The sequence below is a fragment of the Rhea pennata genome, chromosome 3 (genome assembly GCF_028389875.1).
Source record: "Rhea pennata isolate bPtePen1 chromosome 3, bPtePen1.pri, whole genome shotgun sequence".
NCBI classification, from domain to species: Eukaryota; Metazoa; Chordata; class Aves; order Rheiformes; family Rheidae; genus Rhea; species Rhea pennata.
Genome location: NC_084665.1, coordinates 68,392,851 through 68,407,891, shown reverse-complemented (window position 1 = coordinate 68,407,891; position 15,041 = coordinate 68,392,851). Strand labels below are relative to the sequence as shown.

At 35.1% G+C, this 15,041-nt stretch overlaps 1 protein-coding gene across 10 annotated transcripts in view; it reads right to left on the bottom strand.

The window, feature by feature from the left end:
* Window positions 1–15,041, bottom strand: part of EPB41L2 (erythrocyte membrane protein band 4.1 like 2) — a 114,454-nt gene that overhangs the window by 23,431 nt on the left and 75,982 nt on the right. For all 10 annotated transcript variants that reach the window (XM_062572547.1, XM_062572555.1, XM_062572545.1 and 7 more), the window contains 6 exons: window positions 12,309–12,384; window positions 10,214–10,432; window positions 8,906–8,993; window positions 7,269–7,421; window positions 5,865–5,962; window positions 1,123–1,295 (listed from right to left, as the gene is read on the bottom strand). In XM_062572547.1, the coding sequence (XP_062428531.1) occupies window positions 1,123–1,295; window positions 5,865–5,962; window positions 7,269–7,421; window positions 8,906–8,993; window positions 10,214–10,432; window positions 12,309–12,384 (807 nt within the window). The remainder of the gene's footprint in view (window positions 1–1,122; window positions 1,296–5,864; window positions 5,963–7,268; window positions 7,422–8,905; window positions 8,994–10,213; window positions 10,433–12,308; window positions 12,385–15,041) is intronic.

Below are 15,041 nucleotides of genomic sequence, written 5' to 3'. Positions count from 1 at the left end.
ATCCTCTAAAAGCCTTGCTGAGGCGATTGAGAATTTAAGAATTCCAAGTTGTTTCTAAATTACAGCAGCACAGGAACTAATCTAATGCAGACAGTAACAAACTGATATGGTGACAAGTCTCTTGGTTGCCACAAGGACTCATCACCAGATACCAGTGAATGAACTTTTGCCTCTTATTTTTACAGAGAGCCCCAGACGGTAAGACTACATGGGCACACTATAACATACGTACATGGTCTATTTGTCTCAGCACAGAAAAATGAAGTTTTGCAGGAATAAAACTCTAAGATTTTGGGGGAAGATAAGGTAAATTCAGCAACTTAATCAGAACTGAATTCACATCACTGTCAGAGTTCATTTTTATTCTAGTCAGGTCTTCTGTGCCTGAATCTAATGCAAGCTTCACTTAATGTTTCAAGAAGAGCTTTTCTTCCTTATATTTGTTCATATAGATTTACAGAACATGTGCTTCTACATCTCTCAAACTGCCAGTACACCTGCTTGTGGTACACCTGTTTGCCATAAAGAAAACCAGAAGGTGTTCCACCTTAGTCAACAAGACCGTACACCAGTAGCTATACAGGAGTTACAACTATTCAAAACAACTTCAACAGAAAATTGTGAACAAAACAAAACTAACTATTAAATAAACTAGGACAGCAATATACTGAACAAAATGATACAAAACCAGAAGAAATAAGGAGACTGCTTGCTCTGCCTTATCTTCTTTGGTGTAGAAGAAGCCCTCAAGCCAACCTAGAGCCCCGAAAATGCCACTGACCAAACAATACTGATCAGCAGCATACACTACTTGCCTATCTAATAAAACAGTTAGGACCAATGAACACAAATACTATTCAGAGAATTACATATTGGGTGTATTTTCATTGCAGTGCCATGTAATTTAGGCAGTGACTTGACTTACTTTTCAGGTTACCTAAAAACTGACATACAAGTAACAGAAGTAGTTGCTTATCACATCACCCACCAGAAACAAATTCACAAACTTCTGTTAATTAACATTCCTGCCGTTCATAGTGATGACGTTTTTGAATGCCCGTCACATCAGAGTGACATCACGTAATGAAATCATTACACCAAATAAGTCATTGAATTTCATACCTCCATCAAGGCTTCTAGAAATACGTTTGCTTGACGTGCGCTCAAAGTATGGAGCTGGTCTGTCTATGAGGTTGCTAGCCTGTTGCGTCTGTGCTTGTGTACGTCCACTGTAGCGGAACTTTGAACCCAAGGTCAAAAATTTTGCTTTTGGTGGCTGCTCTGGTGATATAAGTCTAAAAAGCAAATATGAGAAAATTCAGTTTAAAAGGCTTTGTTTTATGCATTTAATGAGAAGAACTTCCCAAACAAAGTATATTATTTGACATTTGCATTTGGAGTTGGAAATAATGCTAAAAATCACACCATATTCCACACTGAGTAAGCATCAAAAGATGAAAATCCCAGAAACTATCTTGGTTAAATGCTATTTTTTCTGGGTATTATAGATCCATGCAAAATCTCTCTCAGATCTTTTTTGCTTAGAACATTGCTTATGGTGGTTACTGCATATTCCACTTTCACTGTCCTTCCTATATTCCAAGGTATAGATAAGATAGCTGTTCTTCCTCAAAGTTAGGGAATGACATCTCAAAGCTGCACAGAAGGTTGTACCAAGTAAAAAGGAGTTTGAGATAGTCCTCCACAGATGACTGGAGAGCTGGTGACCCAACAGTAACAAGTTTAACAAGCTATATTCAGAGGCCAGTTTCTATACAATGTCAGATAAAGATTTACGTAAGTTGACACTTGCTGGTATCAGGGGAGAGGAAGAAGCACATCCTGGCAAAGATGAAGAGATTCAGATATGAGTACTATAAACACTGGGTTCCATGCTGACTCTGTTTGTACCCAAATGTTGGTGTCAATGTCAGAGAAAGCACCTAGTAACAAGTCTGGCAAAATTTGCTATGGTGTACTCAGCTTCTTCCCACCATTTTTTGACACTATTTAAATTTGTTGACAGAGGTCCTCTATATTTCCTTGTATTTCATTCAGTATAAGGACTTCAAAAGCTCCTGGACAGCCTGTCCCTCATGGTTTGTACTTTCTGTTTTAACATCTGAGCCATCGGCTTCAACGCAGAGGGTACTGATTGCTCCAGTGCCATCCTTGGTGACAGCATCAACACAATTATCATTGCAGGATCTTTTCCCTATTTCAGCTTCTCTAGAAATGTCTTTGATGGTGCTCTCTGGATCAACATACTGCTGAAGATACATGCTAACCCAGGATGGGAGTTTCCATGTCCTACTCTCCTCTGTGTAACACTGAAACACTACTCCAAAAAGAGCTTTTTGACTTGAGGATTTGCAAAGAGTGAGAAGCTCAATGAACACTGGTCTCTTTCAGGCAGAACAAACAACTGCTATGCCTCTTGTATTAAGGGTGGAACAGACAGACAAGTGAGACAAAGCATGTTGACTTTGCTCTGCTCTTTTGAAGCATTTTGCACAGGAAGTATCTGTGTCAGAGGAGTCTGATTCAATACGAAGAGTTTCCAAAGTGGTTTCTGAAAAGTGACAGTCATTCTAAAGGTATTTCAGAAAAACTGAAGAATTTTCAGATACCTAGGAAAAAGAATGGTGAAGTGAGGTGAACTGCTACTTTTTTCTCTAAGAGAAGTAGTCTATGGCTTTGTCAGAGCACTATCCAGAAGGATCCAAATTCTGCATGCCTGAGATGTATATGCATGTCCTAATCTGTACCAACATATTTTTAAAGAAAGCAAAATTTTGAAGACAGACTAACCATTGTTCTACATGAAGCATACTTCTATAATAAAATTACACAGTATTGAGAGCTTCACTTTCATTATTTGTGTAAAATGGCCTTCTGCAATCTTTGAGACAATTTCTGCACAGTTTTTCCAAGATCTAATATATTATGCATTAAGAGAAAGAAGGCTTAGAGTGTTTTTCCAAGGTTCTTTCTCTTCTTTATTTTCCAGTCTTGGCAAGGCTACAGCAGTAACTGCTGTTTTTTTCTTTCACCCTGCTGAGATAAACTTTAAATCTTTTAATAAAGAAAAAAGAAGAGAACTAATTACTTCCTGATTAAGGGCAATTGAACACTTTCTCCCCTCCCCCCCCCCCCCCAAGCTTAATTACATGAAATAACTGAAAACTATGCTTGCACCTTTTTAGGAAAGACATTAAAACAATTAGAAAAGTTTCAAATAAAATATCATAAAGTAGTTACAAACAGGTGTCTGCTGTCATTAAGATCCAAAGTTGCAGACTAAGCTTACATCAAAAGATTAATGTTGAAACATAGTCTGACAGTATTTCATAAAGTAGATTGTTGCTCTTTGAAAATATTACTGGCATTCTATAAGGCTTAGCCAATAAAAATGAACCCAATGTCTTTTAGTTGTCATTTTCATTATAGTTTATGTACAAATTTTGATAAATAACTTTTTAATATCATTTGTGAAATTAATCCAGCATAAAAAATGGATCTTAATTTAATTATTACTTAAGGAAAAACTGAGGCATTGTGAAGGCAACATACAATTTTTATATAACATCTTATGATGTTACATAAAGCATACTGTGAAATCTGTGGAAGATAAAAATGTACATCTGGACTGCATACTATTTACTGTGGTGTAATATGCAAGCAGTATATAAAAGCTTTGAAAAAACCCTGGAGTTTCTTGGACTGCAGCAACTGCTTTCTGCTGTTTATCTCTGGAAACAAATAGAGTTGGATGTAATATGCTGTTTTTAAATTAGGATGGATTCTGAGGATTTTCTGCCTGATGACATCAATGGAGTATATGGATTTTACAGAACAGTTGAAGTATTTTGTTATTTCATTTCTTGTTATAATGTCATTCCTGATCAGAAAAAGCTACTTCTGACTAGAATGAAATCTAATTAATTTTGTTATTTCAGAATTTCTATAGAAAGATCATCTACTAAGTATCAAAGGTACCAAAAAAATTTATATTTGCAAATGCTAGTTTTCAATTTAGGATTTTTGACTTCCATAGCGTTTTTTTTTTTTCTCCATCTCAGTGTGTCTTGTTACTGTAAAGTTTGAAAATAAAGTTCTCTAGCAAAGCAAACTACTAAAATTATTTCAAGAGTGCTGATTTAGCTGACTGACAGTCTATCACAGACAGAATTGCATGTCATTTGTGGTAACAAACTTCATGGCAGACTTGCATCTTTTAACAGATTTAACTAATGAATTCTATCAAAAATGAAAAAAAATCTTTGCTAAATGTTTCAAAAAAGTGCTTCTAAATCAGTTAGAGACCAATTGTCAATTTCTATAAATTCTAACACTGCATTCAAGATGTATTCTACATTCAGTGAAAAACTGATTTGTTAACACTGTTCAGTGAGACGGTTCCACTTATGAACGGTCTTTGAGTTCTGCACAACACTTTTGAGGTGTCACTTCAATGCCATTTTGTATCAATCATTTCGAATCATTACAAGCGCTTCAAAAAGAAAAAAAAATTATGGACCACGAGTATTCCAGATTTAACAACAAAGGTAACCAACTTTTATGAAATGAATGTATTTGGCAGCCATTTTTTCTTACTGCTCAATGAAATACTGCATGTTTTCTAAAATATGCCTTCAAAAAAAAAGATTTGCTTTTACTAGTGAGTAATGCAGAAAAACAAAAGTTGTCACCTCAGAAATATATTTAGGGTATTTTAACTAGAATTGCACTATTGATGATATATCATTGCCTCTATTTTCTATGGTTAAAAATGCAAGTTTTAAAGGTAAAATATGGCATAAGTTTTAAACAAATACAGTACATTAAAAATGTAGTGACCCCCTCTTAAAGCATAATCCTACACGAGTATGCACAAGAGTGACTGCACAGCAATCAGTCTTAATCCTTGTTATTGAGTGTTTGATAAGGGGACTGAAGACACGCAGGCATGCTCAGCTCAGGCCTAGTATGCAGCAACAAGATTGGCTCTATTGTAGAATATAATTAATTGCTTTTTATAAATAAAAATCAGACTATTAAAGGAGAAAACCTACTTTTTATATACTCTAGTTACTAATTTGGAAATGAGAAATTCTGATTCAACGCCTATTTAACAAATAATAGATTCAGCCTCATAGGCTGCACAGGGGCACACGTTCCTCACTGAGGTTGTGCTATTGTAAAATTTGAATCAAGATTTTTCAGAATTATTTTGAAATGAAAGAAGTAGAAAGAGAAACAATTCTGTAGCCTGATGCTAGACTGCTCACTTGCAAGTACACCATAGTTTCAATGACCAGTTCAGAGTTTCATGCCTACCAATTACTGGATAAAATGCAGAGAAAGTTATGTATTATTACATAAACAAATAGTACTCTGTTCTTTAAAGTGATTCCTTGTTCTTTTAAAGAATGACAGTGGACTCGGACCAGTTTATAAACAAATATAAATTCAGCTGTCAGCACTTATATACTCAGCAGAAGATTCTGAAAAGTGAATGAAGGTTACTGTAAAACCCTGAGAGCTTCTTCTGAAGGAGCATATGGGCTTTGTAGACAGTCATTCTGAAGAGCTGAGCTCTTAGCAAGTAGTGTACATGATCACTAGTTTAGTTTCATATGGTTATCAGTCTTAAATTTTAAATTAAACAGTTAATGCAACCTGAGATCTAAGCAATTAACAATTTTGCATCAATGACTGATAGGGTGCCTTCTGTTCAAGTGTTACTGGTCTCAGAAATTAGGGAGAAAGAAGGGAGAAATCCTCCCTACTTTCCTCATACCTTTTCGAAAGACTGGTATGAGCATGCTCAGCAATCGAGGAAGCAGAATGTTATTGTTTACCTGAAGAAAGTATGGTGCTCCACACAAACCTTCCACAACCTTTTAGCAGCACGATGGTTTGGCAGTTTGAACCCAATAGTGCTCTCGAACTGTTCCAGCTGGAAAAAAAATCCACAAATCAACTAACACATCTCCTTATATTTGCTATTAACAAGCAGGCAGAGTTCATACAGTTCCACTAATGAAACAAAAAATAATTCTCCCTTCATAACATTTCAAGTTTTCCAGTCCTTTAATTATATTGACTGGAATAGTCATGAAGGATAATAACCATATTATCACTTCCTGCACTGTAATGACTCTTGAGAGCGCCAATAATACTTCAGTGTTCTTTGCTAGTTTTCTGACTAGAAATTTATTTATTTTTAAACTGCAAGAAGTAATTGCACTTCAAGCTGTGGTGTATGTTTTCCCTGAATTTAATATAAGTCTGAAATCCACACTGCAGTATTAATTCTACCTAATCTATTTCATATAAAATAACTTCTTAGCAGAGATATTACATCTACGTACTATCAGGGAGTGCAACAACCATCTGTCTGAGAACTACAGCACTACTGTTATTTTACTGACTTGTAGACTTCAAATTAAGTCACCTCATCCTTTGAAATGGAGGGACTGTCAATACTGGTGCAGCTTCTGTCACATCACGTAAAGTCTGCCTACACTATAACATTTTACTGACTCTACGCTTTAATAGGCTCATCAAGGCAACTCAGGAATAAATTTAAACCCTTTTCCCAGTCTAGCTCTGAAATGTCGTTAATTAGTTTTATTTATTTTTACAGTAAAAACTACCTTACACATTTAGTATAATTTTAAGAGTATTACGTGGTTCATTATTTTGTTTTCTAGAGATTTCCAGGTAAAATGTGTTCAAAATGTGTTCAAAACCCCTCAGTGACTCCCATAAACTCATTATGGCATCTGAAAAGCAAGACGAATTCAGTTTCCACACTATCTAATAGAAAGAGTTATGAAGTTATACAGGACAATTCAGCCCTTTGGTTACGCCCATACAATTTAATGCCTTGACATTTAGTGAACAATTATACTCCAAAAGAGGAACAGAGACTGGCTCTCCCTCAGTACTATAGGTTTGTATAGACAGTAAGAGTGTGGCAGTATAATTAGCTTTTCTTGTAAAAATAAATTACAGGCATCTACTGACAAAAGAAAATGGATTTTCTGATTGGTATGCATTCACTAACCAAAACAAACAGGTACTAAATGTAAGTGATAGAATCTGAAGAAGAAAATAAAACGCTCATTCCCAAGCTTGAACATTGCTCAAAATCTACCATAAGCTTGTCAGGACATTTGGAAAAAATCTGAGGATGTCATCTTGCTGGTGACAAAAGTGCACTCACAAAGTAGTAAGATACGAAAAAAGACATTACTTACTTCTGCTGGCCTGACTTTGATGTAGAAATTACTTCGCTTATAGGAAATTTTAAGAATTTTTGGCCAAGCAAAGCGGTTGATGCGTAGTCTGTCTTTGTAAATGAGCAGTCCATTAGCACACACACCCAGCATGATATCCACACCTTCAGAATCCTACCACGAGAGAGAATTTCACAAAAATCAGTTTAATAACATTCCAAACAATTAATTGTTTCTGGCATACCTTGAGGGAAGAATGCAATTGGGGCTTGTTTCATACTGAGACCTGAAGGACTGTGACAGCAAGATTCTTAGAGCAGAAATAGCCAAGGAAAGGCTTGAGACTTCAGTAATGGCTTTGGCACTCTATCTGCATACGCTGCAGATATGAGAAACTCTTCAATATTTTGGCAATAGGGACTAAACTAACAACTTAAAAGCAAGAAAAATATGGTAGTTGCGCAACTAAATATTTCAACAAATATTAGGAGAAAAATTTAAAAAGAGGCTTTTCCAACTTTAGAATATTCTATGAAAATCAGAGCAAGTTGGTGATCATGGTGATCTTTATATATATACTTATTGTTCCAATAAGGATACAGAAAGCAACAGAGTTGGCTGAAAATGTCACTATAACCACTGCAATCAAAGTGCTGGTTGCCAGAGTTTCTAAGCATTCAGCTCCACTGACAGCGTTTGATCTGAGTTTTGCAGGCTACAGAACTATGCACTTACTGAGAAGGCTTGGATACACTGTACCACCGTACAATAACACAGCAGAACCTTGTGTCCTCCCAAACAACAAATCAAGCATATGAAATGCTACATTGCATTGTTATTAAAAAGTTGCTTCACTAGCAGATCTCCAAAATCTGCAAACAGATCCTGGCAAACAGCAGTACTAATTCTTGCACCTACTTCACTATGGCAAAGGAAAGTTCCAAAAAATCCTCTTAAAAATGAGAATTCCTTAGAGCAGTTCAAACTAAGTGAACTGCCATGCTGCACTTGGGTTAGGATATGAATAAATGTTACAGACATATTTAATGTACATGTGCAAAAATACCTGTTTCTATACTTAGCAGAACTAAGTATTAAAAATCCTGCTTTTCTTCTCTTTTAAAATATAGGACTGATATTCTTACCATGCACGAATCCTAATGACTTGAGACTCTGGATGTGAGAAAGAGGCTGGGGGAGTTTGGTTAGTTGTTTGTTGCTGCTGCTGTTTATTTTTATTTTTTTATTAAAAAAAAAACTAGAAAAAAATCCCAGTAGAAATGCAAATTTGATTCGACCTATGAAAACGCCTACCTCCTACTTCTTCCCCTTCCCTGCTTTTAATATTCATTGTATTACAAAAGTAATTATAGATTATTTTAGAGTTTACTTTGTGTCCCTAAGTCTTTGTCATCAAATAGCCGACATTCAAATTTAGCTACACTTATAAATAAAATACACTTTCCAGGCTGCAAGTTGTAACTATGCATTAAGTAAATCTAGACTGAAAATAAATCCTATGAATATTAGATCTGTAAACTGAACAATTATTGTGAGTAAGAGGAAAAAAAGGTTTATAGCTAAGAATAGAGAGAGTGCAAATTTTCAATAAAGTAATCAGACTATGTCTCTAAAACAAATGAATAAAAATCTAATACCTTGGCATGATGTAAATCCACTCCATACATGGAGAGTCTCTTGGCATTTTCCAGGAATTGAGAATCTGCCTGTGCTGGAGTCAAGCCCCTAAAACCATTGAATACGCCTTGAGTTAATTGACAAAATAATTGAACATAATAGAATTCACTGAAAACCTGAAATTCAGACATGAAGAAAAACTTTAGTTTGCAAGGTAGCAATAGTCTTCTTTCCCTAAAAGGGACTGTTCCTTCCAAGCATATTATATTCCTTTAGCAGAGATTTCCATCTTTACTGTTCTAAAATATTTGTAGATAATATGTTGTCTAGCACTCTAATTCATATGCTGGGATAACCAACTATTTTCTCTAAATTTGGTATCTGATTTACTGAAGCTACTATTTCTGAATTAATTTCTCCAAAAACATGGAAGAGACTCTAGATACTTAGCAGAAGACTTCCAAAGCAACAATAAACTTCATTTCAGTAGTTTTATACATACTTTTAAGAGAAATTTACATAGAAAGTGCACAATTCTGCACCTAGGAAGGAAAAAACTCAGGCACCAGTACAGGCCAGGGGCTGACCTGCTGGGCAGCATAACTGCAGAGAATGACCTGGCGGTCCTGGTGGACAAGCTGACCACGAGCCAGCAGTCTGCCCTTGCGGCCAGGAAGGCCAATGGTATTTCCATGCTGCATTAGGAAGAGCACTGCCAGCAAGCAGTGGAACTAATCCTCCTTCTCTACTCAGCCTTGGTGAGGCTGCATCTGGAAGACTGTGTCTAGTTCTGGGCTCCCCAATATGAGAGAGACATGGAACTCCTGAACCAAGTCCAGCAAAAGGTTACTAAGATGATGAAGGGACTGGAGCCTCTCTCATATGAGGAAAGGCTGCAAGAGCTGGGACCGTTCAACCTGGAGAAGAGAAGACTGAGAGTGGAACTTATTGTTGTGTATAAATATCTGAAGGGAGGGTATAAAAGGGATGGAGCCGGACTCTTCTCGGTGGTGCTCAGTGGTAGGATGAGAGGCAACAGGCACAAACCAAAACAAGGAAGTTCCACCTGAATATAAGAAAACACCTTTTTTTTCTGTGAGATTGACTGAACACCGGAACAGTTTGCAGGGAGACTGTGGAGTCTCCATTCTTAGAGATATTCAAAAGCTGTTTGGATATGGTCCTGGGAAACCTGCTCTAGATGACCTGGCTTGAGTAGGTGGTTTGGCCGAGATGATCTCCAACCTCAATTGTTCTATGATTTGGTGAAACAACATAAATGTGACAAAGCATGACGATTTATTTTAGTCCCACTGTACTTGACACACCTATGTGTTTTGTGTAGCTCAACTACTTTCTCTTCCATTTCTTGAGTTTGATTGGGCGCAAACTGGAATTCATTTATATAATCACTGCAGTGCTCCTCTGGATCATGATCACCTAGTTCAGCCTGCAGAGTATATGAACCAAGGAGGGCATGAGTCACAAAAGAACATGGCAGTCGACCAGAAGCAATATCCTGACGAAGCTGCAGGCACAAGAAATATCTGCAAGATAAAGGAAAAAAAAACCAAATAAAAACAAGAAGAGAGAAAGAGTTCCTAATGGCAAGATTTAAAGGAAAGATGGCAGTTTCTTCACATACATGTGGCCACGTAAATAGATTTTAAAAAGTGAATGAATTAGTAATTCATTACACCTGATTCTCTTGAGCATTATTGCCACATAGTAGATTGACTTCACATTTTTAAGAGTGAGTGTTATTTTCATAAATAGTCTAAAGAGGAAGAACTCTGATTTCCAGTGCCAATAACAAAAAAACAACCAACCAAAAAACTGCATGCATCTAGCTTGTAACAGAAGCTCACTTAGGAACTCTTATTTCAAATTCCAGCTTGTAGGTATCCAAGGTTTACAAATACAAGATGATTATTTCCCTTGAAATTTCCCTTTGGCTTTAAAATTCTAACTTTTGTACTCCCTGCAGTTCACTAGCTAATCAAGCTACTAAGCTGCTAATCAAGTTATAGAAAGCACAGAAGAACTTTGTATTAGCGCAGCAGTTGTCATTTATCATCTTTAAATCATGCATGTATAGGTATTAGAATTTAATCTTTCAAGTACTACATATAGCTTTCTACCACATACACCAAGTTAATAGATAACTTACAACATATACATTTAAAAATCTATAAATCTATAATTTTAAAATCTAACAGAATTTTAGAAATGAGGCTGAAATTTTAAGGAATTTACCTTTAAGCTATAATCAAAAATTTTATCAGCTAAACATGCAATTTAAAAACCAAGTGACTCACTGAAAATGATTTTCAAATTAAACATGGATAGCTTCTTTTAAACTCCCAAGAGTACTAAAACAAAATGCCTTAGACTTTTTGTAATAATTTATCAACTACAGGCTTGCGTAGCTATCTTATGTTAAAAAACAAACAAAAAAACCCTAACCAGATGTGATATATAATCACATATGTATAATGCATATGCAATGTATAAGGTGATGTGATGGCAGATGTGATATATAATCTGCTACAATGGACTCAGCTAACTGAACCAAAACTACCTGTTTAAGTTTTCCAAAAATGTTGAAAAAAAGGAAAGTCTCAATTCAGTACACTCTGCCCATTGTTTATATTAGTTTTAGAATAGTACTTTTTAGATATTTAGAAGGTGCTTCACATGCAGCGGTACCTTAAAAAACAAAGGTTGACCTTGTTTTTCATGTTTCATTATGTTCGAAGGATTTACTTAACGCTTATGTAGAAAACACTATTTTCAATGACTTGACTTATATAATTACTAAAGTACTTTGGGCCTCTTAAGCTTTGCTCTTAAAAACAAACCTCCACACTCCCATCAGCTATATGCTAAAGCAGCAGCCCCACAATAAGCCACTGTCTTCTTTCAATATGATCATTCTCATCTTACCTTCTCTTCCTTCCTTCTCCCTGAAATCATATCCCAAATTATTAAATTCCTCTTTCTATGGTTTCTTCCTGCAATTTTTAGTTTGCCTTTAGCCATTTGTGTTGGCCCCCTTTATGTCTTTCCAAAATCCCTTACTTGTACCCAGCAGCAGCTGCTACCACAGCTTCATCCCTTAAAAAGCTATTCAAATTCACTTTTAATCAGCACTCAGAAGATAAGCTTATCCAGGTCATTTCTTGTGATCTTGGCAAAGGCCTCTTGTTCTAACTGAATTTATTTCAGCTATCTCAAGATGCCTCTCATGCCATGGCTCTTCCCATCTCCCCATTCCAAAAAGTAGTTGAAAAAAAAGAATATCTGTAAGTATTCCACAGTAGTAGTCAAATCTGTTACAGCATCCAGAAACTAGAAAAAAAAAGTTTGTAATTTGAAGGCTACAAAAAACATTTTAGGTTTAAAGTCATGAACTATACATACCTGGTGATGTCTTCAGTAAGCTGTGAAGGATCAGGAGGATAAAACTTCACATTAAAGGTGAATAGCCAAGGTAAACCTAAACATGGGAAATGCCTGATTGTTAAGCAAAGAAAGAACTTTACCAAAAAATGTTAGGTAATCACATAAATTTAAAAATCACTGAACTGCTAAAGAAAAAAGTTTAAAAGTTTTCTCCTCTCTTTACAACTTACTAATAAAAAGCACAGATTATCTTCATTATTATACAGTAGCTCATATAGTGAAAGATTAGAATGTTAAAATTAAAGTAAAACATTAACAAGAAGTTATGCACATATCAAAAGTTTTTAAATGTGAAAGCTACCATAATATTTTAACATCTTTGAGACATCTTGTTTTCAAATACAAATAACTGTCTGCAATGAGTTTGCACTGATTTCTAAAACCCCAAGGCTAACTTTCCTATCCTGTTTTACCTGAGAGAGGTTTAAGGTACTGTACAATAACTGTGAACATGAAATGTCAAAATGAACTGTGTTGCATACAGGGGGAAAAAAAGAAGTAAACTGTTTATATTTACACAGAATGTATGGAAGGCAAAAAAAGCCATTCCTCCTTTTTCAGAATAATAAAGTCATTTAGTTTTATTTATTTTAAAAAAGAACACCTTTAGCAGCTTTAACAGCAACTACACTTTAAATCTGCTTTTATTGTAATGTTGTGGAATTATTGGCCCCACTTATATCTTTTCAGCAAAAGTATGCTTAAAATCAGAATAATTTGATAAAGCACAAAATGCTGCCTTTAGTCATACTTCTAGTTTTAAAATAGCTCTCTAATCTTAAAAACAATGAAAATAATTTCTTAGAACATTACTTTGTCACTATTGGAATTTTACGCATGAGAAGAATATTTCATTGGAAAGTGCTAATAACTTGACAAATGCAGAACTTTCCAAATTAAAACAGATTTATTGCAATGTAGAGAAACATACATAATAGAAAATCCTAAACTAGGGGGAAAAAGTTATTTAAATGTTTGTTTTTGCATGCTGTTTCCAAGCAAATACAGTTGAGCTTTTTCGTATCTTGCCAAAGATAAAGGTAACACTACAATGTAGTTCAGCCAAAAATAGTGAAGACAGATTAAAAAAAAAAAAGAAAAGAAACCAAAATATTATCAAACCAATTAACTTGCTTTTTTGTCTCTCTCCCTCTCCTTCTCCTAATACAAGTAATATTTTGTTAAATGACTTACTGAAAATAACCTTCTATTAAAAAAAGGGTAATAATTTTATACAGCTTGTTAATAATGAACTTTGAACAGTAAATAAGATTTTAAAAACTTGTCTTACACACAGAAAAAGTCATGCTTTGAAAAATGTGCATTTTGACAAAAGATTTGACTGGTTCCATTTCCAAGATTACGCTAGGGAAGAGTGCTGACATTAAAAGAAAATAACCTTAAACAAACAAAAATATTTTAAAAGTTCAAAGCTGTTAAAGGTGAAAAGGTGCTTTATCTGGATCAAAATTTCTAACACATTTCAAAGCTTCAAAAAATCAGATTTTAGATCAAACTATTCATTGGAACATTTTATTTTCTGCAAAATTCTGCTTAAATGCGAGCCTTTTTTTCTACTGGCTGCAAAGCTACTATTCTCTTTTGAGAGCTGAGGGTTCTAGCGCATCTTCATATATCTGTTATCAATTTGTTAGAACAGCGAGAGCTTTGCTTAGAAAGTAAGGCAGGACTCCTTAAATGAGAAAGCCTAATGTAATCAATTGAGCACACAGTAATTTGCTAAAATTTGCCTCATTACGTAATCTAATCTACTGCAAGGCAAAATTAGAACAAAAATATCCTGAAAAAATGTATCTAGTAGCAATGCATATAGAATGAGCAAACAGAATAAAGTTATAATTGATTAGCCCACTTTCACCATTTATCTCCCAGGGAACTAGCATTATTTAATGAAATCCTGCTAATACTGACTAAACCCAACCGATGAAGAAAAACAATTGGAACAACAAAAAAAATCTGTGTAAAGATTGCTTAGGGAGAGCTGTCATCCTGTTTTCCAGGATGGTACAAAGCATTTTTCCTAGTCTAAGTTGCAGTTAAACTAGTCACAGATGAATTCCTGCTTAACTGCATTCTGTTTCTTCTCAGCAGTTCTACAGTTACTTTTCAGAAAGTAAAGTCACCAGGAGACCTGGACACTGATCAAAAAACAAAACAAAACAAACAAAAAACCCACATATCTTATATTCGCTACAAAAAGCCCCAAAGAGCATAAATCCTCTGAATCTACAGACTGAAAATTTCAGATGTCTGCCCATACTAATTCTCATAACTAATCCCTAGATAAAATGTTGTAGTTGATTTTCTACTAAATAATCTCTGGACAGTTGGTAGACTTGTATTCTACCTGATTACTGAAAGTACATTTATCCTCTGAAAATAGAGTAGCAAGTATATTGCACTGTTTGTGTGCAGTCTATTTTCTTTTAAATCACAGCCATGTAACAGAGGCATGCAAAAAATAACTGTCTTGATATAATAATGCACACTGTTACTGGTGCTCTGAATTGGTGGTCAAGACAAAAAAACAAATCTGATTTTAAAGTCGTATTTAGTATTCTGTCCCTCATAAGGCTCTCTGTTTCGATGGGCTAGAGAAATGTCATGAATTTTACTAGCCAGTTTGTTGCCTCAAAAATGCTTCTAAGACAACTTTAGGCACATTCTTAG